We start from the raw sequence: 26,567 nt of genomic DNA on the forward strand, positions 1-26,567 counted from the left end.
GCAAGGTAGTTCTGTTTTTTTTTTTTCTTTTTTCTTTTGGCTGTGGGTTGGGGGACCAGGGATTCAATTCAGGCTCCTTAACCACTGAGTGATGTCCCCAATCTTTTTTAAAAACTATTTTTATTTAGTTGTGGTTGGACACAATAAATTTATTTAGTTTATTTTTTAATGGGTGCTGAGAATTGAAACCAGTGCCTCACAATGCTCCCGCACTGAGCTACAACTCCAGCACCACCAAACCTTTTTAAATTTTATTTTAAGACAGTGTTTTGTTGCATTGCTTAGAGCCTGGCTATGGTGCTTAGACTGGCTTTGAGCTTGTGATACTCCTGCCTCAGGGATCACAGGCATGGGTTACCAAACTGGGCTGTTTTTTTCTTTTTGAATCACCTTCCAGCAGTGTGCAGAAGGCTCACCTTTTGGTTACATAGTAGGAAATGTGTATATTGATATCTTTATCCATAATTTTAGTCTTCACTCTAGGTCCCTGAAAAGTGGTTTCTCTCCCTGATCCCTGAAAACAGCTCCTAAAACTCTTGGAATTTCCTGATGCAGATGAAAGGAGAGTCTCTTATTATTAATAACCAGCCCCTTTCAACCATCTGAGTTTATGTTAATAAGATAACTTTTAGAAAGTCATCTTATTAACATGGGTCACCTCAGGAGGGGGGCAGATTGCCAAAGTAACAAATTTTATGAGTAGAAAGTTGAAAGAGAGGAGGAAATAGGGCTGAAGGTTGAGTTTATTATTTGCCAGTAGTCAGTGATTTAATCAATCATAGTGACTCGGTGAAACCTCCATGCAAACATTGAGGGAGCATCTGACTTGATGAATAACAATGCATCCATGTGTGTTTTGGGGTGATGCCTCTGAAACTCCACCATGGGACAGATACTCATGTGTTCCAGATATTTTGGGCCTCACCCTATGCGCATGTTCATCTGGCTATTCACTGTGTCTTTCCAAGATCTTTTATAATAAATTGGCTAATAAACAAAGTTGTTTCTCTTGGTTTTATGATCCCTTCTAGAAAAGGGCTGTAGAAAATCATCCATTCTGAAGATGAATCTTGGGAATGGAGGATCGTCCTTGGGAATAAGGTAGAAATTTAGGGATACTAAGGAAAAAAACTCTCTAAAGGAGAAATGTGCCTTTTGGGATGTGGAACAATAATTTGTGAACTGCTCCTGACCTGGACAAAGAAGCTTAAGGGACAGAAAGAGACCAAAATATAAAAATGCACCAAACAATCCCATAAGTTACTTTATAACTTTCCAGTTCCCCATAAATGTTCTGGAATGAAGCAAAGCAGAACAAGATTTCAATAGAAACACACTACTAGCTAGAGGCTAAAATTTGATTGGATTAATCACCTGATCCATCAGATGCAAACTACATTCCAGACTAGACTCCCTAATAGAAAACCATCTTGCTTTATATATCCCAATCTCTAGGGATGTTCTGTCCCTTTGGATCATATATTCTACCTTTGTACCCTATTAAAATAAACCTGACCTTAATCCCTGGTGGTGTGTCTCTTTTTGCTTTTGAGATTACCCACATTATTCTCTGAGGGTTCCTTTATTCACTTTTCACTTTCTAATGATGCTCATCCTCTCTTTGCTAAAGCCCAACACATCTTTATGTCTTTTCTGTGGTATGGGCAAGGGTCTGAAAGTCTAGTAGAGGTTTACTTTTCCAATGGAGAGACTACATTGGACCTCCTTACAGTGACAACTACTTCAGAAACATGTGGGTAACTTGAGGCGCCATCTTGTGATTATCATCTCTAGTCATGGGTACATACTTGTAAGACTGTGGGGTCTCTGATAATTCCTTAATTCAACTATAGGACACCCAGATATATGCAGAGAATTGGAGAATAACTTGGTGTGGAAAACCCCATACATCTGGTATCAGAAATGGTCTGGGGGGATATTATGAAATTACATCTGATTTGTCGATGCATTACAGATCCCTTTCAACCTCCAGTGGGCCATGGTTCATCTTCCTCAATGAGTTATGCTCCTCAGTCTCATGGGTCCCTCTTGTACATTTCTTCCTTTTGTGGCTACTCTGCCTCATCCCAAGAAGCAGTATCTGCTCGCTATATATGCCATTTCTGCATTCTTTGGAGCCTTATTTTACTTCTTTTAGTGGTTCACCACCTTTTACTAGTTAATTATTATACTTATTTTTCTTTTCAGTATTGGGGATAAAAACTGGAGCCTCGGGCATGAATAAGTCTATATTAGTTTTCCTTGTTCAAATGATTTATGTGGTTTCTGGACTTTGGTAGAAGCATCTAAATCACAATAACTTAGTTCCCTTTAAAAGAGGGTACTGAATTACTCACAGATGTGATAAAGAGTAATTGAGGCATTTATAAATTTATTAAAATGATTAACTCCAACAATAACGTTATATAGATATCTTGATGTTTTATGGATTTTAAGTATTTTCTATATGTAAATATAATACTTGACAGTTTGATAAAAGGAGTGTCAGCAACACAAGAGGAAGGAAATGAGAAGGAGGAGGATGGAGGCAGTAGTGTTCATCTCCTCACTCCACAATTGTTGTGTCTTCATCTCCCTCTCAGTCTGCTTCAAATTATATCATTTGATTTAGAATGTGATTACATTAATTAGGCTACATCATGTTGGATCTAGCCTAATTAATGTAATCACATTAATTAATTAAGTGGATAATTCCAGAATTAATTAATGTAATCATATTAATTAATTTTGGAATTACCCACTTATTTATTCAGAATTAAATAGGTGAGTAATTCCAGAATTGCTTGGCCATACCAATGTCACTGTATATTAGTTGTTTCACTGCACTGGTTTGGATTCTCTCTCAACTTACCTGTTGCTACTTTGAATATATATTGGTTTATTGTGGTGCCAAGTGGCAACGTGGGGGTGTCTGATTCAACAGAAATACAAAGTTGAGGGCAACTGAAGTGACATATGAAAGAAGCCATGATCAAGCTTGATTTGCACTTGCTCTGTTTCTTCATGTATCTTTATAGTATGATTTTAGCTGTGATAAATAACTGAAGCCAGAGAAGCTGAATTTGGACTTAGGATACACTACGTTGAACAGTTAAGGAGCCAGGGACTACTTACATCATCCTGGGAACTGTGACCATATCATATATATTTTAGTGTTTGAACAAGATAGAATTTTTGCTGTATTTTTACCATATAAACTATTTAAAAAATAACAGAAAAATATTACTGGTTCATATAGCAGAACTCTATTCTCTTTAACCTGTACCTTTGTGAACTACATTATATTTGAATGAGTTCAGGCACACTTCCTTTGAAACATAATGGATGGTATGCAAATAATATGATTTTACCCATACAAAATAGAAGTAATCTTTCTAACTAGTGGACCAGCTGCCTAATTCCTGAGAGAGTGCTTAATGTAAAGCTTTGTTAACATTGCTCGGATTTATAAGTTACCTAGGTATACATATTGCAATTAGTTTCTCTTGGAAAGTTGCAAAGTGATTTTCTGAGATTGCAAAGTGATTTTCTGAGATTTTTAATTTCGTTGTGAGGAGTTTTTTTCTGGCTACATTTATTACATCCCAATCCATGGTGTAGATCCTTGAAACCCTACTCTCTTTGTTTTTCATCAGAGATCCCTTCTCCAAAAAGCTTCTTGGATCTTCTGTATAGGCCCAGGTTCTGCAAAGACCCCCAGATTTCATAAGAGTGCATGAACTTGGGGATACCAGGATACCAGCTGTGGCACAATTCTCCCTTTTGTGAGAAGTCAATGTTCCCTCTTTCTAAATAACCTTGCTTCATATGCTTGCCTTGGAGTGTTTCTCTAATGTTCAAACTTCAACATGTGAGGGAGCAGAACTCGTCACTGGTAACCAGTGGTATCATATTTGGAGGCCCTGCTGGGATCTACACTGAGGTATACAAGTCTTTAACAAAGAAGGTTTAAAAGAACATTATATCAAGCTGGTGTTCCCCAAACTAAAGTTGTAGGAAGTACCCACCCCTGATGACTTTACAACTTGTTCTTCCTCAAACATATTTGAATCCAACCTGACTTCTAAAAGGGAACCCCAAAGCAACTTGCCCCACTTGACATTGCCCCCTCTGAGCTCAAGGTTGCCAGAGTGGTCTTTGCCCCTTTTCCTACAGCAAGAAGGAGTTTCTAAAATTAGAGGGGGAGTGAAGCCAGAATTAGATAGGGGGTCAGTATAGATAGGTAATTCGAGTCAGGTCAGATCAAGGAGGCCAATTTTGAGTGAGTCTGGAAAGTTGGAGACTGTCCCGTGAGGGAGTGAAATTTATTTAGAGCCCATCCTCCATCCTATCAAAGATTTGAAAGGGACACAGAAGACAAGAGGGATATGATGAACCCAGCCTAATTCCATTTTAAGATTGGGATCCACAATCTTAAATCCAGGTCATGAAATGTTGATTTCTGTTTTACTATAAAATACTAAGATTTCTATTTGGCCTGACCACATTTTGATATTTTAAACTTGCTTGGAACTCTTGCCCATGCTTTGAACTTACCCAGGCCTGGCTCTCCCTGATCAGATAACAACTCTCCCTGAAATCTCAGCTGCTCCTCATTAACTTTGGTTTTTGATTCTGAGCTCACTCCCTACCTTGAAATGTTAAATCATATAGATCATTAACCTGCTATCTGCTCTTATATTAGTCTTGCCAGAACCCTGTCAGCTGTGAGCTCCCAAGACACCCACCTTTGTAACTTTTGTGTTATAAAAACCTCTTTGATCTTGGGCCAGATGCTGTCTGTCCCTGCATTTGTGTGGGGCAGTTTCTGATCAGGTCTCTTGTGTACACAATATAAGCTTGCTGCAATTTGGTTTAAAAATAGAGAGAGAGTGTGTTTGTGAACATAACCCCCCCAGGCCAGCTCCACTTCACTGTCCACATAAAATGTCTGATGCAGTTTCTTGTTTGAGCAGTTCTACTCAGTCTCTGGTTGTTTTTGTCATGGTTTATTCCTATTTTAGTAGTACTTCAATATTATTGATGACATCCATTCTTTATATTGTCAATAAAAGTTATTTGTAATATAAAAAGGTTAAAGAGTTGGGTTTTATGTCCTTTCAATGTCATACTGGAGCATTAATAGGCTAATACGAAGATTACATATTCCCTGTATGTATGTGTATGTGTGTGTTTGTGTTTTTTTCTTTATCTACTCATCCATCCTTGAAACCTAGGTTGATTCCATATCTTGCCTATTGTGAATAGAGCTGCAGTGAACATGGAAGTGCAGATATCTCTTTACCTTCTGATTTGTTTTTCATGGATATGTTACCAGTCGTAGGATTGCTGGATCATAGCATCTTTAATTTAAATTTTATTTCTTGTTGCACAATAAGCATCCTTGAAATGCTCTGTGAATCAGCCTCCAGTAATACCAATTCTAATACTGATTAATTAATCAAATAAGTTCTTTGATTTCTCTACTTGTACCAGATTCTTACTTATTTACTATTTTTGTATTAGAAAAGATTTTATTAAAAAATTTCTTGCGTGTAGTATGTGATATAGAACTACATTAATTAAAACCAAAGGAAAGAGAAAGAAAAATGTCTGAATGAATGCATGTGGTTGGTTTGAGAGAGATTACATATATAAGATAATATATATATGAGATAAATATATTACAAAACACCTTTTTATTTATATATATATGATATATACATTATATATGATAAATAAATTATATATGTGATAAGTATTTTATATATGATAAATACAATACAAAACACCTTTTTATTAATTCGGAAATACAAAACATTGAAATATAAGTTGCAACATACCTAAATATTTTTCCCTGCAGAATTGACAAGAAGAATTAAAAGAGCAAGAGACTTTTCTGGATCATCCCCACAGGACTGGAATTCAGATCCTTGAAAGCTTTTCATCTCATAACCGTGGACCCCCCTCTCATTCCCTTACCTTGTTCTTCCCCACAGCTGAGTACCTTCCAGTTTCCACTTCATCACAAAGTCATTGGCTAATGTTTTCTTTGCCTCATTCTCTGTATGAACCTTTGCTTTTTGTCTGTCACCTTTTCCACTCACCTTTCTGACTCTCTCTGCCTCAGTGAGGAGGACATCTGATGGAAAGCAGAGTTCTTTACCAGAGGGAGAGGGAATCTCAGAAAGGCAAACAGATGTTTGGGAGAGTTAGTTTCTGTTCTCAAATGTCATCCTCCCCAAATGGCTTTTATTTTCCTTCTTTGACACCTCCTATGTGTCTTCTTACCACAAAAAGCTCTGGAGAAACATCAGAGTCTCTTGGATGATGTTTGATCATTGGTTTTGAGGGAGTTCATTAATCTTTCACTTCCACTGGGTCCTTTATTCTTTCCTTTACTGTTCTACATTGACTAGCCACATGGCCTTTCTGGTGGGATTGGAGGTATACTCTAATAATCCTATTATGACCAAGACTATTCTCTTTGTCCATCATCCCCTCCAGGCCCAACAGGATACTTTATTGAAGCTTCTTTGAGCTGAGCACCATGACCAAGGGCACACAGCCCACCTGTTCCTTTATTAATTTTTCTCTGAACGAGCAAGGGCAGCAAAAAGTTGAGTCCCTGGTCCACTTATTCTCATTCATTCTGGAGATTGTTCCTTTGACCTGGGCTTTGGCCTTTTGCCCTCGTCCACACCAAGAAGTGTTACAAAGGATGATCTGACTGGACTCATTGTTGAGTGTATTGTGGGGATTTTGCTTGCTCTATTAATTGGTGTGTCATTTTTCTGGGGGATTGTGGGAGGCGGTCTCACTGAATGATTCACATTCTCCTTCTCGTGAGTGGAGAGGCTCTGACAGTCACTCTTGTAGTGGCCTGGACATTGCCCCAGTCCTGGAGGTTGGGGATGAGTCTTCAGGCATAGACATGTGTCCTGCAGCCTCTTGGGCTGAATTACACTCACCTGTCCTTGTAACTCTGTCCCTCTTGACCTTTTTTTGGATGGAACTTTCTAAGAACGAGGGTCTTCCCAACAAAAGCTCACTTCCGAATATGCTTGCTGTGTCTTGCCAACCTCTCGTGACTTTTCTTGCTCTCCCATTTGGGGAGTTTGAGGCTGAGAGTGAAGGAGCAGTCCTGAAGCTTGATTTAAAGGTAAAGTGTGTGTCTGTGTTTTATTTGGTGTCCCAGAATATTCACACAAGCTACGTTAAGTTCAGGTGCCCTTGCAGGTTGGGGGTACCAGGGGACAACAGGGTGGGATCTCTTTGGTCTTAGTACAGTGGAGTAGTACCGTACTACTATAGTTTGAGTCTTAAATATTCCCACACTTAAAGGTTTGGCTCCCAGCATGGTGCCAGTGGGAGGTGGTGGAGCCTTTATGAGGTGGGGCCTAGCAGGAGGTCTTTAGGTCATTGTGGGTGTCCCCTTGATGAAGATTTTAGGACACATTTCTCTTTGTCTCCTTCATTATTTTTCCCACAAGATGAGAAGTTTTTCTCCTGCATGTGCTCCCACCATGATGAGCTGAGTCACCCCAAAGCATCATCAGTTATAGTCACTGAAAAAAATATTTATTATGTAGCCATTATATGACAGGCTCAGTAATACCATGCACTCCACCAGGAATTTTATATTCTAGAGGAAACTTGAACATCAATCAAATAATGAAGACTAACTGTAAACTGAAAAAGCTTATGGATGTTTGATGTGTGTTTTAAGGATTTTCCAGGATTATTTTGACCATGCATAAGTTTTACCTACCTAGGAACTTTGGATAAGTAAATAGTTTTTTTCTATTCTCCTGTCCCATAAACTATTTCCTTGTATTTTTTTTAAGTAGGGATTGAATCCAGGGGTACTTAAGCACTGAGGCACGTTCCAAGCCCTTTTTATTTTTTATTTTGAGAAAGAGTCTTGCTCAGTTGGTTGCATCCTTGCTAAATTGCTGAGTCTGGCCTCCAACTCGTGATTCTCATGTCTCAGCCTCCTGAGCTGGTGGGTTACAGGTGTGTGCCACAGTGCTCAGCTTTTTCTTCTTTTTAACATTGAAGGTGAATGAATGCACTGATCTCCAGTTTCCAGAAGTGCTAATGAACTCTTTTTCTCCTCTTCTGTCCCTCAAATCCCAAGAACACCCCTAGTGCTGATGCCCCCAATATTTTTACATTTAGTCTTTTCCTTGAGGTAGAACTGTTCCTGTAATGTTTTTCCATGTTACCCTATGACCTTGGATAGTTTCCGCATATTGTAGGGGCTCCATCTCTCAGTTCCAAAACGAGGACAGTGAGAACAACCTCATGGTATTGTACTAAATCATCATGGGAATGAAGGATAAAATGTTCAAGGTAAAATGACCCTCAGTGAATGGTGTGCCTAAGCATTTCTTTGTGGTTATTAGAGAGCAGAGGCCCTTGCTCTTCATCAGGGGAAGAGTCTCTGTGACAGGAGAGGAACAGGATTTGCAGCATCCTAGGGACTATTAGAATGTGTGCCTCTTGGGATTAAACCCCTATTTCTCACCATGCACAAAAGTAAAAGTGGATCAAGGCTCAATTCTCCCTCATGTTGGATTAGGTCCCAACTTCCTTAATTAGATTCCTATAACACAAGAATTAAAATCAAGAATCAATAAATGGGATGGACTCAAAGTAAAAGCTTCTTCTTAGCGAATAAACAATCATTGAGTTGAATAGAGAGTCTACAATTTGTGAAGAAATTTTTACCACACATAGGTCAGATAGAGCCCTAATATCTAGGATATATAAAGAACTCAAAAATCTTAACACCAAAAAACCCCCCAAAAAACCAAAAAACAAATAAACCAATCAATAAATAGGTTAAGGAACAGAACAGACACTTCTCAGAAGAAGAAAAGCAATGAATCAACAAATATATAAAAAATGTTCAACATCTCTAGCAATTAGAGAAATGCAAATTAAAACTACTTCAAGATTTTATCTCACTTCAGTCAGAATGACAGTTATTAAGAATGCAAACAAATATAAATGTTGGCGAGGATGTGGGGGAAAAGGTACACTCATACATTGCTGGTGGAACTGCAAATTGGTGCAGCCAATATGGAAAGCAGTAAGGCGATTTCTTGGAAAACTGGACATGGAACCACCATTTGACTCAGCTATCCCTCTCCTCGGTCTATACCCAATGGACTTAAAAACAGCATACTACAGGAACACAGCCACATCAATGTTTATAGCAGCACAATTCACAATAGTTGAACTGTGGAGTCAACCTAGATATCTTTCAGGGTATGAATGGATAAAAAATGTGGCATATATACACAATGGAATTTTACTCAGCATTAAAAAAGAACAAAATCATGGCATTTGCAGGTAAATGGATGGCGTTGGAGAAGATAATGCTAAGTGAAGTTAGCCAATGCCCCCAAAAAACAAATGCTGAATGTTGTCTCTGATATAAGGGGGTTGACTCAGAGTTGGGTAGAGAGAGAACATGGGAGGATTAGATTAATTCTAGATAGAGAAGAAGGGTGGGAGGGGAAAAGGAGGGGGCAGGGGATTAGCAAGAAGAGTGGAATGTGATGGACATCATTATCCAAAGTACATGTATGAAGACTTGAATTGGGTGTCAACATACTGTATATACAAACAGATATATGAAAAAATTGTGGTATATATGTGTATTCAGAATTGTAATAAAAAAACAAAGTACATGTATAAATGCATAAATTGGCGTGCACATACTTTATATATAGAGATACAAAAAATTGTGCTCTATATGTGTAAAAAGAATTGTAATGCATTCCACTGCTGTAGTGTATTTATAACATAATAAAATCAATAAAATATTTTTGTTGTAAAAGGGCACAATACCTTTATTATATTTATTTTTATATGGTGCTTAGGGTTGAACACAGTGCCTCACATGTGCTAGGTTAGAGGTCTACCATTAAACCATACCTCAGTCCTGTTCCTTCCTTTTTTATGCCAGCTTACTCTCCATATGCTCTCTTTCCTTTTAAATTTTTATTTATTTTCTGCTTTTTATTAGTCTAATGAAATTCACTCAATTTTCTATAGGAATGTGTATATATATATATATATATATATATATATATATATNTTTTTTTTTTTTTTTTTCCTGTGGCCTTACTCCCTTACCCTTTTCTATCTCAGGGCTTGAGTAAGAAAGATAGTTTACCTCCCTGGAATTTCAGATGAGGCAGGGGTGGATTGGTCATGCAGAGGGAGGTGGGTCAGGTGCCCCAGCCAGGAGGGCTCAGCAGCTGAATTCAGGGTAGGGCTGGGCCAGGCCATGGCTCCACTAAGAGAGTGAGAGGCATAAGGAGATCTGTCAGCCACTTCTGGTTGGATATTCAGTTTTGGAGGTGACAGTCTCACCTGGGAGGGGTCTCCCCACCAGAGAGGCAGATGGGCAGACTCAGAAGAAGGAGATTGCACTGCCATGCCACTGGGACTCTGCTCAGTGGGCTACCAGGTCACAGGTCAGCTCATCAGCCAGGTTCTTGCTGGGTAAGATTGGAGGGATAATTTAAAACTGAAATAAAACTGAGAAGCTTGTATGTTTTTTTCTTTTTCTTTTTTTTTTCTAGAAATAAGTAGCCAGAAAACATTTCTTTAAACCTTTTCCTACAGTAGAAGATAATACAGTGAACTCAGCAGTGTGAAAATAAAGAGATGGTCCTCTATACTTAAGAAAAGGGGTTATAAAGGGCTAGGGATGTGGTTTGCAGAGGGCTTACCTAGCATGAGATCAATCCCCAGTACGAACATAAAGGAGGTGGGGGGTTGGGTGAGTTAAGTACTTTATATCAACTGTTACATTTTTGGAATCCCAAAGTATTTCATACATTTTACATTAACAACATTTTACATTGTTGTTTTATGGTTTAGGCATTTATCTGAAGCCATTTAGAAAGCACTTAATATAGGTAAAAGATAAAAAGATAAGAGGTATTTATTACATGTCATAAAAGAAAGTACATATTAACCTCATTAGTATTAGGATAATTTATGTTTATACAAGAAAAATTATTTGTAGTTCAATGAATGGTGTTTCTTGTCAAAGCAGCTGAACGGTGATCATGATGAGCTGGAAGAGGACAGTGCTGAGGTTCGGTGTCCCCTGCCAGTGCTGTTCAAGGATTCTATCAGTGTTCTTTAAGGAGACCTGACCTGCACTTTGTCACCACTTCCATCCCCTCCTCCTCAAATGGAAGGCAAAGTGCACCTTGGGAGGGAGAATGCTCAGGTCAGGGTGAGATAAGCTTTCTGGCCATGTAACTGAGGCAACTGAGAGTCCAAGGTCCCTTTCAGGATCTTGCTCACTTGAGTTACCTGGGGCAGGGGCTGGGCTGGGCTGGAGATGTGGTGGTGGGAGGCAGTCTCCTGGCACAGCTAGCCTCTCTTCCTCTAGGAATTTACTAGATTGATGTTACCAGATGGCAGGGCTCATGGCTTTATCTCTGCAGTTGTGATAATGAGACCCATAAGTAAAATTTATGTAGCACAGTTCTTGATACTTAGTAGGGATTCAATATAATTTTGCTTTTTTCTTTCTGTAAGATTTTGCTGACATCTCTAGGCCTCAGAGAGTCTGCCCTTTGGGCAGGGATTGGTGGTGGCATTGTGGGGTGTTTTTTCAGTGTTCCAGGAAAATTTTGGGCACCTTATTTTTGCTGCTCTGCTCATGCTGCCTTCTTCCTGGTAAAGGGAGCAATGTCCAGAGGGCAGGGCACACTCTGCTCAGGCTCCTTTTGTAAGCTTTTGCTTTAGATGGTGGAAAGAAGCCAGAGAGGGTTGCTCCTCTGACTGGGAGGGCTTAGTGGGGTCTCCATGTCAGAGACTCTACAGAGATTACAGCAACTTATGACAGGCACTGCTTTTTCTCCCCTTCTTGGACCAACTACATCTTGGAATTGAGGAATTTGAGCCCCCAGCATTGGACTCAGAGGCAGAGATTTGGGCTCTGAGAGCAGCTTGGCAGGTGCAAATTCTGAGGGCATATTTGGGGTCTGATGGGGTTCTTGTGACTCTGAAATTTCTCCAGCTGCTGTGTATAGAGACTCTCCAGGAAGTCACAGCCTTTCATAGGTGGGAGAAAGAAAAAACAGGTAAGTTGATATGAAGGCATCTGTTCCCTAAGAGGAGGAAACCAGGGAGAAGCTGGTGGCAGGAAGCAGGATGGAATGAAGTGGTGCCAGAGGTAGTGGGGGTGGGCAGGTGGAATAGTCTTGTTGTAGGAAGATCCAGGAGAAGCTAATGAGGGTTGTTCCTGTATTCATTTTTTTTAGTGGTTTCTGTAACATTTTCTCAGACCAGGCTCTGTTCTAATTACATGTAGCGACTATAAATTCACATCATTTTTATTACCAACTTGGGAGGTAGATGTTGTGACTATGCCCATCAGACAGACAAAGGAAACTGAGGTCAATAAGTTCATGGAGAGAGTGGCTGAGTCTGGATGGAAGCTTAGAGGTTGGGTCCCAGAATTCGTTCTTCCTGATACCAAAGATTGCCTTCTCCCTCTTCCTTCCAAACAGTAGGTGGTTTGGGGGACTTTTCTCTCACCAACACTCATTATCTCTATGCTCTGTCTCCAGATAGGTGTCTTACTTCTTAGGCAAAAAACTTTCTCAAAGAAAAAGAAGGCAAGGACAAACCTGTTGGTGGGGAAGTGCTTGGTACCTGCCAAATGCAGTGCCATGTCCTGAGCCCACAGTGGAAGGGAGTGGGCTGAGATTTAGGTTTAGGTGAACTCCACATCTAAAAGGCAGAACAGGGTTCTGGGCTCCTGTGATGGGCACCACAGCCTCCTTGAGGATGTGTCTGTCAATGACACTTCCCAGGCCAAACCTGGGCATAATAGAGGGCAGAACAAGAGGCAAGCAGGAGCTGGATGTTCTTCCTGGGGGCCCTGATCCTGGGCCCTCCTTTCTGGGGGGTCATGAGTGGTGTGTGAATAACAGAGAGATAGAGGAATGGCTTTTATCACAGAGCTCCAGGTACAGGGAAAGGAAGAGCCTGTTGTTCTGGGCCCAGCAGAGCTGCCCTGTGGTTGGGGGGAAAAAAAAAGAACAGTTTCTTACCAGGTAACTCTAATGGTTTTCTGGTCCCACAGTCTTCCCAGAAGAGCTGGAAGGAGCCCGGCTCAGCTGTTTGTCAGTGTCAGGATTGTGGGGGGCCCAGCACCCTGTTACTGTGATGAACCAATAGGAAATGCTTTGCTCCAACAGGGGACTGCTGTCCAGCCCTGAGCCCTGCTCTCTATGCTGAGGTGCTGGAGCTCTGAGCTGGACCTGCCTCCTGCCTGCAGGTCTTGGCCCTCATCCCCATCTCTCTCCCCAGCTCTAAAGTTATGGAAGGGTGCTGCAGTTGCTCCTTGCTCTGCTGTATCACTACCCTGCTTCTCCTTGTCCAGCTGTCCATGGGTGAGTGTCCCCATCTGTATTCTTTTATGGTTTTAAAAATTAAGATAGAGGGCTGGGGATGTGGCTCAAGTGGTAGCACGCTCACCTGGCATGCGTGCGGCCTGGGTTCAATCCTCAGCCCCACATACAAACAAAGATGTCGTGTCCTCCAAAAACTAAAAAAATAAATATTAAAATTCTCTCTCTCTCTCTCTCAAAAAACTAAGATTGAAAAACATTTGAAAATTCATCTTCCTTCACTTTTTTTCTTGCCTTTTTTTTGGTGCTGCAAGCATTATTCATTCATTAATTTTATTCCTCAAATATTCAAATGTTGACTGTGTTAGGTGCTATTCTATGAAAGAATCAGACAGAATTTCTGTTAATAAGTTTACCTTCTAGCAGGAGAGAGTTAGTAATAAATGCTCCTTGGCATAGAGGCCTAAGTGTGTTGGAGGAGATGACTGTGATGGGAAATGCAGCAGGGCAGGGTGTGGGCAGTCAGGGGCATGGGAGGCAGGTGTGCGAGGCAGCAGTGTTCAGTGAGGTGGTGTGTAGATGGTTCCATAACCCTGGAGAAGGAGGAGTGAGCTGTAGGACTGTTTGGAAGGAGGGTTCCTGCAGGGGGAGGAGCCTGTGCAGAGCTGGCAGTGTGCTGAGGGGTGAGTAAGCTCAGAGGCCAGTGTTGCTGGACTAGAGCCCATGGGGGAGAGAAGCAGCAGGTGAGTTCAGAGGGGTCTTGGCAAGGAGGGTCCACCTTGTGTGGGCTGAGGAGAAGTGGGGAGCCATGTGGAGGCTTGGAGCAGAGCAGCAACGTGAATATCTCACCTGTTAAATGGATCACTGAGGTCAGGAATTGTAGTCATTCTCCAGTTGAGATTTAGTGGTTTCTGAGACTAGAGTGGAGTGGCACAGTGTTTGAGAATAGCTCTTTGGAGGCCCATTGCAGTATGTCCTGCCTAGGAGTCATGTGGTAGCCTCAGAAGACCAAGAGCACCAATGGGGTGAAGAGTGAGGTGAACTTGCTTCTTGAACATGCAGTGATGGGGGTTTCTGTGAATGATGAGAGTAGGATTTTCACAGCAGCAAGAAGCATTTGACTCTGTTTTAAAGTGCATGTATATTTCTCTACACCTTCAATGAAGTTGAAAATTATGGACTGAAGTAAAAAATTTAGAATTGTAAGAGGGGAAATTCCTGGATGTGGCTGAATGAGCAAAAGGTGTGCCCTTTGTCTGTTTTCAGGTTTGTCCTGAGACAGGGCAAGTTAGACCTGGGGTTCCCAAGATGTGCTCCCTGGACCACCCTGGGAACTCCTAACAAATGCACATTTTTTGGCCCACTGCAGATGTACTGAATGAGATGCTATTGGAATGGAGTCCAGTAATGTATGCTCTATAAGGCATCCTAGTGATTCAGGTGCATGAAATTTTGAGAACCACTGCATTAGAAATTTCTTCATCGAAGGGCCTGGGACCAGGAGCCCAGGTCAATGAGGGAGTGTCTTTGGCATCATTTCTGGGCCACATAATATGGTCAGAATATGTCTTCCATATCCATCAGACCTCTTGGTCATCTCCTGTGGCCCCTGCCCCAGCTTTTGTGGCCTTTCTGCCTGATGGTATGTGTTCTCTGTTTTTTTTAACCTTCAATGGATCTCAGTATTGGTCTTCACATAAAAGTTTAAAGGCAGAAACTAAGATTTGAATAAATGATCTAAATAAGTAAATGGAATCATTAAGTTTAGGAGTGTGGCCTTCTGTTNTTTTTTTTTTTTTTTTTTTTTTGGTCTGTGTCTCTCTAGCTTTCTCCCCCCATGTCTCTATCCACAGAGCAGTTCAAAGTTGTTGGCCCTCAACACCCCATTGTAGCAGTGCTGGGTGAGGATGCCATACTGCCCTGCACTCTAGTCCCAGCCATGAATGCAGATAACATGGAACTGGGGTGGTTCCGCTCCACATTCTCACAAGCAGTGTTCATCAACTGGAACCAACAGGACCAGATTGAGGAGCAGATGGCTGAGTACAGAGGGCGGACCTCACTGGTGAGCAACCTCCTCACCCAGGGGCAGGCTGCTGTGCACATCCACAAGGTCCAGGTTTCTGACAATGGAATGTACACCTGCTTCTTCAGAAAGGCAGGTTTCTATGAAGAGGCTGATTTGGAATTGAAGGTGGCAGGTTAGTTACTTGATCTCTATTCTAAAGACCTTGGTATTACTGTGTTTGGAGGGAATATCAGGGATCATGTAATTTAGCCTCACACTTTATAGTCAAATGAAGAAAGACTGACTTATTCATTGATTCAATACAAACAATAGTTATGGAACATCTACAATATGTGGGGACTTGTTTTGTGCACCAGACATATATCAGTGTAAGAGAGAACCCAGAGATGATGAGGTCACCTTCTATAGACAAAGGAAGAAAAATCATAATAAATCATTCAGTACAACATGTTACAAGGTGAGAAATGCTTAGTTCAAAAGACCAAGTAGAACTAGGAGAGGGGTACAAGGTGTGGGCTGGGAAGTTGGGACAAGCTTCAGTGTTACATAGGGGCTCAGGCAGAGCCTTATTAACAGTCTGAGCAAGGCTCAAAAGAAGTAGGTATTTAGCCAGGTGGATATCTGAGTGGCCAGAGTTTAATGCAGAGGGAGCACGGGTTATGAAACCTTTGAGTTAGGATCATGGTTGATTTTTCTGTGCATAAGGAGGCCATCATGGTTGGTAGGAGAAGTGAGGGGGAGGATGGTAAGAAGTGGTAATAGTGGAATAAAGAGATGGTTCTGTATTAACACCACTCACAGGTGTCAGGATGAGGTCATTAGGAGTGGACACCTTGGCTGGCACAAGAGCCCTGGATGTTGTTGGGCTGGAAGGTGAAAAAACAGAGGGCATACAACATGGTGATTGTGGCTACTTGCATTCTTGAGCCCTGAGGGGCTCAGATGGTAGAGTTTGGAGAGAACTTTTGGAGAGGAAGGCAGTTACCAGGTCAGTAAAGGCTTTGTGTGCTGTGTTATGGAGTTTGGATGCAGAGTAGGGAGAATCCTAAACAGAGCCATGCTGGGAAAGCTCATGTTGGCAGCTGTGAATGGATGGATGGGAGGTGAGCAAGAAGGAGGCATGGAGTGCAGTTATGGTGTGGAGAGAATGAGTGCCTGACCTGAGACATGGCAGTGGGGTGGGAGAGGAGGGGTCAGACAGGTTTAGAAACTAGAGTCAACTGGGTAGATTTGTGGTCACAAAGTTTGGAAGGGGAAGAGAAGACTTCAGAGACTTTCACAGTTTTATTTGAACTATTTGTTGTCTCATGGCAGGACTATTGATAAATATGTCTCAATTCTACTGCTCTGATAATGCTGTGTAACAAACAGCCACAATCTCAGGTGCATCCGGCAATAAAAATGTATTTATATCAAGCACTGAATCAGTTCAACTAATTGGGGTTGAACTTGCCTAACATCACCTGGGTGTCCTCATAAATTTTTGGTCATGTTTCAGAAACATAATTAAAAGAAAATCTTCCATGCTAGGATAAAACACTTTATTACTGAATAAACATCAAACTAGAATATGATACGTATCATGGTTGATCTGAAAAGGGATTACACAAACAGAAATGACTTTCATCTTTCTTTTTTATAGTGAAGCATATATAATCTCTTGAATATCTGTTTTGAAGATGAACCACAACTAATCCTCATCTAAGAGGGCTCAAACAGTATTTATTTCACGTAACTTATTCTAAATTTACTTGGCATTTAGGTAATGAGCCGTGTCATAGGCTTTATCTGAAAGAAAAATAAACTTCTCCAGTTTTATGACAGCAGGTAGTTTTACAACTTGGAGCAATATGCCCAAATAATGTAGGGTACTACCTTTCCACAGAGAAGGGGGCAAAGGGTTGCTATCTTCCTGGATATTTACATTTCGAAGAAATGTTTCCCAGGTCCTTGAGAAAGGCATTCCTGAGCCACAAAGTTGACATAAAAACTAACCAGTTTTCAAAATCATGTATAAACATTTCAAAAGTGGAGAAAGTGCCTATTTGTAATTGTAGTTTCCTAAAGAAAATGATATAAGAAAAAGGAAGAGTATCTTCTTTTATTCAACAGGGAGAATTAAGTTTTTACTTTTAATTTTTGTTTGTTCTTACAGTAAGTTGAAAAGTTCACCACATGCACCTTATTTGGGTGTGTTCATTTTTCAGGTGGTCATGTGGCTGACCTAGGGCAGCTGTATCTGTTTGACCAAGCAATGTTACATGAGTTCATCCTCCACTGGGTAGCCCAGGATTGTCCTCCTGTGGAAATGGCAGAGGGTAAAATCAAGGTTCAAGTGGTTTTGAAACCTCTGCACAAATCACAATAGCTAATTTTTCCTTGGTGAAGTCAAATCCTATGACTGGGCCCAGAGGCATAAGGCAAAGTCAGTAAAAAGTCTGTGGAATTGGGAGAACTGTCTATAAAGAAGGATGAAATATTTGGGATATTTTAATAATCATTTTTATCACAATTGGTGCAAATTTGTGAATTCAATTGTGGAGCTTTGAGTTTGAAGTGTACGTGAGGAAACCTGGTAAAGATAACTCATGGGAACATAAGTATAGGGGAAAAGAATTCAGGAGACAAGGTGGTCACTCAATACAACTTTGTACATGATATACACAGAGAGGCAGATGTCCTAGGTGAGTGTGTGAGGTGAGAAGACTGAGATTCAAGGAGGGAGTGTGGGACCAAATTATTCCTGTTTGCTCTGAGCCTCACAGTTGGGGATAAGAGCCCACTGCCCTGTGTGGGTCCCTGTGCTCCTTTCTTTTATTCCCTCTGGTAAGGGATCTTACCCCCAGAACTCCCAGAATTCAACATGAAATCTTCCTCCCTGATGTTGTATAATATGTAGGCAACTCTGGGGTCTCAGGGCCCGAGGCCTCTGGAGCTCCACAGCTTCCTTCCCACAGGGATGGGCTCTGACCCCCAAGTGCACATAGAAGGGCCAGAAGAGGATGGAGTGCGTGTGGTGTGCAAAGTCTCAAGATGGTTCCCAAAGCCCCAGGTGCAGTGGAGAGACCTCAGTGGAAACAAGTTCCCAGCGCTTTCTGAGGCCCACACCCAAGACACTGAGGAGCTGTTTAGTGTGGAGGCCACTCTGGTGGTGAGAGACAGTTCTGTGGGGAATGTGACCTGCTCTGTCTTCAACCCTGTCCTGGGCCAGGAGAAGGCCATGGCTATTTACATCCCAGGTCAGTGCTGCTTCCCACTCCCAGCAGAGCTGTGGGGAGGGGCTGGCCTCTCTGAGTGTGCTGGTCTCCTGGGTGTGCCCCTGACCTGCTGTCTGCCTGGGCCACAGAGCCCTTCTTCCCTCAGGCTTCTCCCTGGAAGCCAGCATTTGCTGTGATCCTGACTGTGCTAGGGCTCCTAATCTTGGGGGCTAGCTATTTTATCAGAAATGAACATTCCAGAAGGATGCAGGTGGGGCAAGAAAAGGAGCATCTGCAGCAGCTTAAGGAGGAGGAACATCAGGCAAAGGAAGAGGTGCTGAAGGCCATTGGTAAGACCACACAGGGCAAGTGCGGACCTGTGGTGAGTGGGACAGCTGACAGGGAACAGAGTCCCTGGGGTTCAGCTCTCTAGGGATATCCAAGGCCCAGTGTCCAGAAGAGGTGACTGAGGAGATCAGAGAGGACAGCTAGAGTCAGTGGGGTTGGGTGGGTGTGTAGGTAGAAATTCTAGTATCAAAGTGTTTATTCTGGGGTTTTCCAGTCACACAGTCTTTTTTTCTCTGGGGAGGGGGTTTCACACTCTTTTCCATTTTCTTTCAGATGATCTCCAGGCAAATCTCAGTAAGTTCTACTTTCCTTCCTGAATTTTTTATGTTTCCTTTGTAGAAGACATTCTTTTTCCTAGTTCCCCCATTTTTTGTGTTGTTTTTCAGATCAGAGGAAAACTGCTTATCTGTCTGGTAAGTGACTGTCCGGGAATTTCCTTTTTCCTCATCGTACCTGTAACCTGGGGTCTCCTCTTCTTGTTTCTGTCTAGACACAGACATGTGGGTTCCCACCCCTGGGAAGCTGATTGGAAGGCAGTGGAAGCCAGAACCCTGCTACCTGGGCTTCCCTGGATCTGCCTGGTGTTTTCCACCTACAGCTTAGACACCTGGGTGTGAGGGTGACCCCTGGTCTGTCATGTATTCCACATCTTATTTCAACCCTGGCTTGCCCATTATATTGTTTTTTTTAACCTTCAATGGATCTCAGTATTGGTCTTCACATAAAAGTTTAAAGGCAGAAACTAAGATTTGAATAAATGATCTAAATAAGTAAATGGAATCATTAAGTTTAGGAGTGTGGCCTTCTGTTCATCTCCCAACAAATCGCCATCCAGTGATTATATTTTCTCTAGCTCCAGAAGGTGCTAATCCAAGTGGGCTGCTCACCTCAGTTGGAAATATGATTAAGTATTCCAATTACTTCCTGAAATAGTGTTCTTATTCTTTAGAAATATTTCATCTGTGAAAAGTTGGCTATTTTTACCCCAGAACTCACCTCACATTCCTGTCTTTAAATCATACTTCATTTTTGGTAATTTCCCAAATGTCTTTTTTAATTTTATTTTTTCATTGTGGTGCTGTGGTGTGAATCTGTAGCCTCCTGCATGCTAGTCAAGCATTCTATCATGGGCTATGTCCCCACCCCTTTCTAAATATATTTTTCCCAGAAAAAGCTTGGATATAATAGTGCCTTTTGATAATTGTGGAATGACTTATATTTTATTCTGTAAAATATATTTACACATGCTATGATTTTTTTCATTAGAAGCAAAACTGAATAAAGATAGATAACGATTTTTATGAGTTTTAAGGCAGATAGTTTTCTCACAGAGAAGAAGCAGTGGGATAGTGGTAGAAGCAGCCGTCTTGATCTCTGGTCCAGGGAATTTCCCACAACACACTGTGGACTCTGCATACTGCAAGAGACCATCTTTCTTTCTGGCTCTCTCTTCCTGTGGATAGTCTCATCTTTAGAATGGAGGGCAGGCCAGGGCAGGTACATTCATGATGAGCAGGCTTTTTTTAGCTGTGGTCTCACTACCTTGTGTTCCCTTTCAGCCTGGAGGAAGGCCCTGCTGTATGCAGGTAAGTGACTCTGATGTTTCCTTGGCCCTCCTCCTCCAGGATCCACCTCTGACCTCTGTATCAGTGTCCTCCTCCCAGTATGTGATGGGTTTCCCTGCTCTGCTGTCTCTAATTTGTTTCCCACCCCTCTCAGTAAACATTTTTACTTTCTCTTGTTTTTTTCATAATCCTCACACATTAATCTGTCCTGCCCAAACTAACAAAAAGTCATTCACAATAGGAAAGCAAAATTCTCCTAAATGGAGAGAAAAATGATTGTAACTTGCATTGGAAGACCACAGGGACTTCTCCTTGGGATTGAATTACAGAACCATTCTTCATTTTTTGTAAACATTTTTTTAGATGTAGGTGGACACAATACCTTTAATTTATTTTTATGTAATGCTGAGGATTGAACCCAGTGCCTCATGCATCCTAGGGGAGTGCTCTACTTCTAAGCCATGGCCTCAGCCCTAAATCATTCTTCATTTTTGGTAATTTCCAAAATGTCTTTTAAAATTTTTATTCTATTTTTTCATATGTGATTCTGTGAGTGAACCTGCTCTAGGCCCATCCTCCCCTGCAGGGTAGGGTTAGCTATACCCCCTGAAAAGATCCTGTTCAACTGGTATTTGTTGGTGGTGCAGTGACAATGGAGAGTTCAGTTGTGAGGAGAGCTTGGATGGAGCAGGGTTGGAACTGTGGACAGGAATTGATGATCTCCATGAAATTTCAGAAATCATATTTGATTGCTTAGGACTTACATATTCCTAATGTGGGGCCTTGGTTCTGTATTCTCTTTACCCAATATTCCTACCCTTTTGTGTCCATGTTTGGTTTTCTTTTTCTTCCTGGTCCTCTGGATATTGGTCTTCTCTCAGCCCCCTCATACTCTAACTCACTGTCCTAGCTGGATTTCTTCTAAGCACCTTGGTTGCTGATAAATGAATTTCTGGTCTTCTGAACTTGGGGTTCAGTGTGCTTAGGGGGTCTGTGAACCACTTGAAAAAATATGCAACACTCTGTGTTTGTGTTTGTGTTACAGGAACAAAATGCACGTTATAATGTTCACAACAAATTTTTCTGCTTTTAAGATAATTTTTCTTTGTCTGTTGGGCTTGGTGTTTGATTTTTTAAAAAATGTGTTAAGATCATTAAAGGAGGAACCTGTAGAGTTTAAAATTGTTTACCTGAGAAAGGGTGTTGAACAAATCATAGAAGAAAGAATGAGATGGGAGGAGAGAGGAGATGAGAAGGAAAGTACAGTGCCCAAGATTCACAGAATTTGGGGTGTCCTGAAGCTGTGAGAGCTGTAAAACATCCAAGGTAGTTTGAATTGTGAAGATTTGCAAGTTTTTTGTGTGCATGAAACATAACCAACTCCTTAATATATCTTCTAGAGATTTCAGTAAAAACTTGGTGTGTTTGTTTGTGAGTGTGTACGTGTGTGTGTGTGTGTGTGTGTGTGTGTGTGTGTGGTTTGTGAATTCCATTAAGCCTCTTCTAAGTAATCATCTCATTGAGTTTGCCTGTGATAAAGAGACCACCTGAACCTTCCAGTAGCAGTTAGGACAGGCATATGCTAAGGCAGTTTCCAAAGCAATGAAAGATTATCCAGAGGACTCTGGGGGTGAGTTTAGGACTTGTATCATCTGAATTGTATAATATGCCCTTTTTCTCCGCTGGATGCTTCTTTTTCACATCAGGGATATAGACTGTGAAAGATAGAGAAGGGTGAGCCATGGCATGAGTTAAGCCATAGTTTAGTCATGAAGGCTTTGGGATCATATGGATGAGGAACATCTTTGAGAAACTTAACAATTTTCTAGGGAACATGTTTATTAAAAAAGAAGGATCAAATAGTCTTTTTTACCACCTCCCCGTTCTCTGCTGAATTAATGTGTATATGTTTTCATGTATAACTTACATATTCTTTTATTTTGTAAGAACAAACACCATTACTGTACTACAGTCCACACTTTCATATTGACAGGGTTCACAGTGTGAGGTGGACAAATGTCTGATCTTATCTCATTCATGAAATTGTAACAATGAGTTAAAAATTAATATTTTTGGGGAAATTATGTGAAGAGTGTATTAAGGTGCATAACATAGTACTTGACACATTGGAAAGTCTCAAAAGTTTTTTTTTTTTCTTTCTCTTCTTCACCTTTTATCTTCCCTCTGCTTCCTTATCCTCCCTTTTCTTCTTTGATAACTTCTCTGGGTTATAATGTAGAACATTATAATTGGATACCAACTAATATCTTAGTGAAAAATGAGCAAAGTTCACTTTTCTCCAAGAGTCTTCTGGGTCTGCTCAGCCATTTCATACATTTTAGTTTCTATCCAGCAACTCTACAAAAGTGGACAAACCAATGTATCTGATTAAACCTGTATTAGTGGAAATTTGGAATACATATTTAAACAAAAATCATTAAGAAAGAAAAAATGTTGTTTAGTTAGTACTTAATTTTTTTTAATTTAGTTGCTAATGGACCTTTATTTTATTCAATAATATGTGGTACTGAGAATTGAACCCAGTGTCTCACACATTCTAGGCAAGTGCTCTGCCACTAAGCTGCAACCCAGCCCTAGTTAGTATTTTAATTATACTAATTGATCCTGAGGCTTTGCCCTGTTGGAGGCAAAAGCTTTCCAGTTGAAGGCATTTTGGAGTGTATGACATGTGTAGATTTTGCTTTGGTCAATAAGGTTGGAGAAGACTTATGTGGCCTTGGGACAGTGAGGGAAGAAGGACCATGTGTTTTCTCTTAGTTATTTCAGGTCCTCACCATAAGGAGGCTAGTCTGAACTTGTTCATAAGACCCTTGGTTTGGTGTCTGCTGATTAAGAACAGGTCTCATCTCATTCCTTGTTCCCCCTTCCCTTGACCCTGAGGTAAAGTCCAGTTTCTGGGTCATTTATTCCAGGTTGCCAGTGGGCTTTTTCTGCTGAACTTCAGACCATCACTGGTTCACTGGCTCACTGGGCACCTGACTTTCACCATATAGCATAGCATGTGAGATTTTCTGGGTCCTCAGCTTCCTGTGTGCAGGAGACAGGGAGTTTCATGCTTTCTGCAAGCACATTTCTCTGCCAGTGCTTTGTTCCACATGGGTGTGTCACCTATGTCGGCATATTAGTTTTCTTTCTGCTGTCAAATTTCTACAAACTTATTGTTTGAAGCCAGCAGAAATATATTATCTTATATGTTTGCAGGTCAGAAGTCCAAGAAGGTGTGGACAAGGCTGTGTTCCTTTCTGGAGGCTGTTGTCTTATGCAGTTTTTAGAGGCCATCTGTATTCCTTTGTTTAGGGGCCTGTTCTTCCATATTCAAAGCCAGCAGCACAGCATGGTTTTGACCTTGTTTCTGTGATTTTGTCTGCTTCTCTGACCACAGCCAAGAATAGTCTCTGTTTTCAAGGGTTCATGTGATTAGTTTGGACTGACCCAGAGAATCCAGAATAATTTCCTCTGTTCAAGAACCTGAATCTTAATCACATTGGTAAAGTTGCCTAGTCATGTGTTCAACATATTCAAAATTTCTGGAGTTTAGGATATGGATTCTATCATAGCTTGAAGTTTTCAATCTCTTCAGGGAATTCTTGTGTGAGGCAGATGATTAGGTCTCATATTTTGGGGTTCTCCCATGTCTGTAAGGATGCTTTTGCTCCAATTGTTCTTTGAAAAGTGGAACAAAAGTCAGTAGTGTTGACCTCTCTCTGGGTGTATTTTATTCAGCCTCGAACTTTTTCTCTGCCATCCTAAAACCCTCACCTTTACCACCTAACTGGGAAAAATTTCTCTGAGTTCCCTGCACTCATGACTTATAGTCATCCTCCAGGTTCAGCTAAGCTAGATTTAATTCTCTACCCATGGCTTGGAGTTAACCTTATAAGTTCAGCACAGTCAGTTCTTTATAGTAGAAGGAGGTCTTGGAAATTATGATAAACTCAATTATATCTCAAATAACCTAGTTTTCAGGATGGTTGTGTTTCTGTGTCTTGAGAAAGCATTATTTGGTAGCTAAATCTGAAGAGTGAACTTTCAGATTGATATTCAGCATTTCGATCCAGAAACAAGGTCAAAACCATGCTATGCTGCTGGCTTAGTCTTCTTGGGAAGTCTGCAGCAGGATGTGTGAGTGGTGTGTGTGTGTGTGTGTGTGTGTGTGTGTGTATAAGAAATAAATACAGCAGCTGAATGTTTTCACACAGCTTTTCCCTTCTTCCTCCCACATTGCTGTGTTTCAGAAGACTGGGTGCTGACCCTGATGTGTTGAGACTCTGCAAATCCCTGATATGAGGTCTGTGTTCTCTCGTAGATTGGCGGAAGGAGCAGTTCCAAGCTTGTGAGTGACTGTGTGTTCTAGATGTTCCTTATGTTGTCCTCATGGCTTCTGGATTCTCCTTAAGTTCTCTGTGGTGATTCAGATGCTGGCATCACCAATGTTGTTGCTGTGGCAGAAGTGATGGTCACAAAACTGGTACTGGTTCTCCAGGGTCCTGTCACAAGTCTACCCATAAAATCAGCCTTCTGGTTCCTTCTCCTGGTTGAGGACATGGGTTTGAGTTATAGGACTCTTATCTCAGGAGGCTTATCTCCTCCTCAGCTCAGGCAGCTCTGTGGCTATGAGATGGTGGGTGGCTGTGTTCTTTGTCTTGGGGCAGGGTAGGACCTTGCATGATTGATAACTCTCTCAACAGGGCCTGTCACTCTGGATCCAGACTCTGCTCACCCCAAGCTGTGTGTCTCTCATGAAAGGAAGTATCTGACCTGGAAGGACCACTCTGGGGACCTTAATGCAAAATGCAGTGTGTTGGGTCTTGAGGGCATCACATCAGGAAGATGTTACTGGGAAGTGGAGATAGAGAATAAATCCCATAGCAAGTGGACTCTAGGAGTCTGTAGGAAAGATTCAAAAAGAACAGGCCCATACATGGAATTACCAGATAGGGGGTTTTGGGTCATGGGGAAGTTTAACAATAGATATTTTTCCTGGACTGATCATGTGACTTGGTTATCTCCTAGGCAGGATCCCTGCAGGGTGGGTGTTTTCCTGGACTACAGTGAAGGGGATGTCTCCTTCTATAACATGATCGATGGGTCCCACATTTTCTCTTTCCTTCCAGCTTCCTTCTCTGGAACTCTCTTTCCATACTTTATGTTTGAGTATGGAGATGTGTCCATGACCATGTGCTCCATGGCAAGTGGCTCTGAAGCGCTCCCTGTACTCCTTAACAATTTTCCTCCTTTGGAGGAGACCCTGAGCACCCCAAGGGAGGTGTTCTGCTCAGGCTGTGGTGTTGATGGTGCTCCCCCAGAGGCTGAATCTCCATTACTTCCCTGACACTTCAAGATTTTGTCTGCATAGAGTTACTTGGTGTCCATGATCCTCACTGTGTCTGTTCCTGGGGCTACAGTCTCCCTGTGGAAAAATCCCCTGAGATGAGACTTGGAAGGCTCTGTGAACTTGTCCTCCTGTGTGGGGACAAGTGCATGGAGTACTGCATACTGGCATATGTTAATGGCATCTGAGTGGCAGGCCACTCCCCTCGCACTAGGTGTGTGAGCAGCAGGTCGCTTACCCCATAGACATAGCCCTGTGTGTGAGGCCATGTGTTGCAATCCTTATGCTTGCTCCACAGCCCAGTCCTCAATTGGTTGCTGCAAGGACAGTTAGCAGACATTGCATTGGTGGCTGCCTGTAATCTGCTTAGGTACTGCTTGAGTATACATACATGGTAACTGAACAATAAAATCAGACCTGCTCCCTGCTTTGTCTCCAGAGGTCTTGATTAGCGACTCCACAGCCACACTTTCTTCTACCCTGTTCCTTGGAACTCCTTGCTGGATTAGAGAGAACCCATGCACTCCTGCTCTGTGTTCAGACTTCAGATGTGTGGTTATGAGAATTCATGTCTTGTATTCACATAGCAGAAGATAAAAATTGACTGTTTTGGAACTGGTTTTGGGAATGTGGAATTTAACTATGAGGAGACATTTTGTTGGTATTAAAAAGCATTTC

General features: G+C 41.5%; 1 protein-coding gene and 1 pseudogene across 4 annotated transcripts in view; both read left to right on the forward strand.

Annotated features, from left to right (window-relative positions):
* Window positions 1-26,316, forward strand: part of LOC107143592 (butyrophilin subfamily 3 member A2-like) — a 113,535-nt gene extending 87,219 nt beyond the window's left edge. For 3 of the 4 annotated variants that reach the window (XM_048805074.1, XM_048805077.1, XM_048805075.1), the window contains exons 4-11: window positions 15,223-15,598; window positions 18,384-18,665; window positions 18,773-18,973; window positions 19,245-19,265; window positions 19,358-19,384; window positions 20,531-20,557; window positions 24,864-24,890; window positions 25,246-26,316. In XM_048805074.1, coding sequence (XP_048661031.1) covers window positions 15,223-15,598; window positions 18,384-18,665; window positions 18,773-18,973; window positions 19,245-19,265; window positions 19,358-19,384; window positions 20,531-20,557; window positions 24,864-24,890; window positions 25,246-25,889 — 1,605 coding nt within the window. In that variant the 3' untranslated portion in view covers window positions 25,890-26,316. The remainder of the gene's footprint in view (window positions 1-15,222; window positions 15,599-18,383; window positions 18,666-18,772; window positions 18,974-19,244; window positions 19,266-19,357; window positions 19,385-20,530; window positions 20,558-24,863; window positions 24,891-25,245) is intronic. The other variant, XM_015487324.2, reaches the window with a different exon arrangement.
* Window positions 1,154-5,639, forward strand: LOC107144055 (annotated as a pseudogene).
* Window positions 26,317-26,567: the final 251 nt, after the last annotated feature.

This window comes from Marmota marmota, unplaced genomic scaffold, assembly GCF_001458135.2.
Source record: "Marmota marmota marmota unplaced genomic scaffold, marMar, whole genome shotgun sequence".
NCBI classification, from domain to species: domain Eukaryota; kingdom Metazoa; phylum Chordata; class Mammalia; order Rodentia; family Sciuridae; genus Marmota; species Marmota marmota.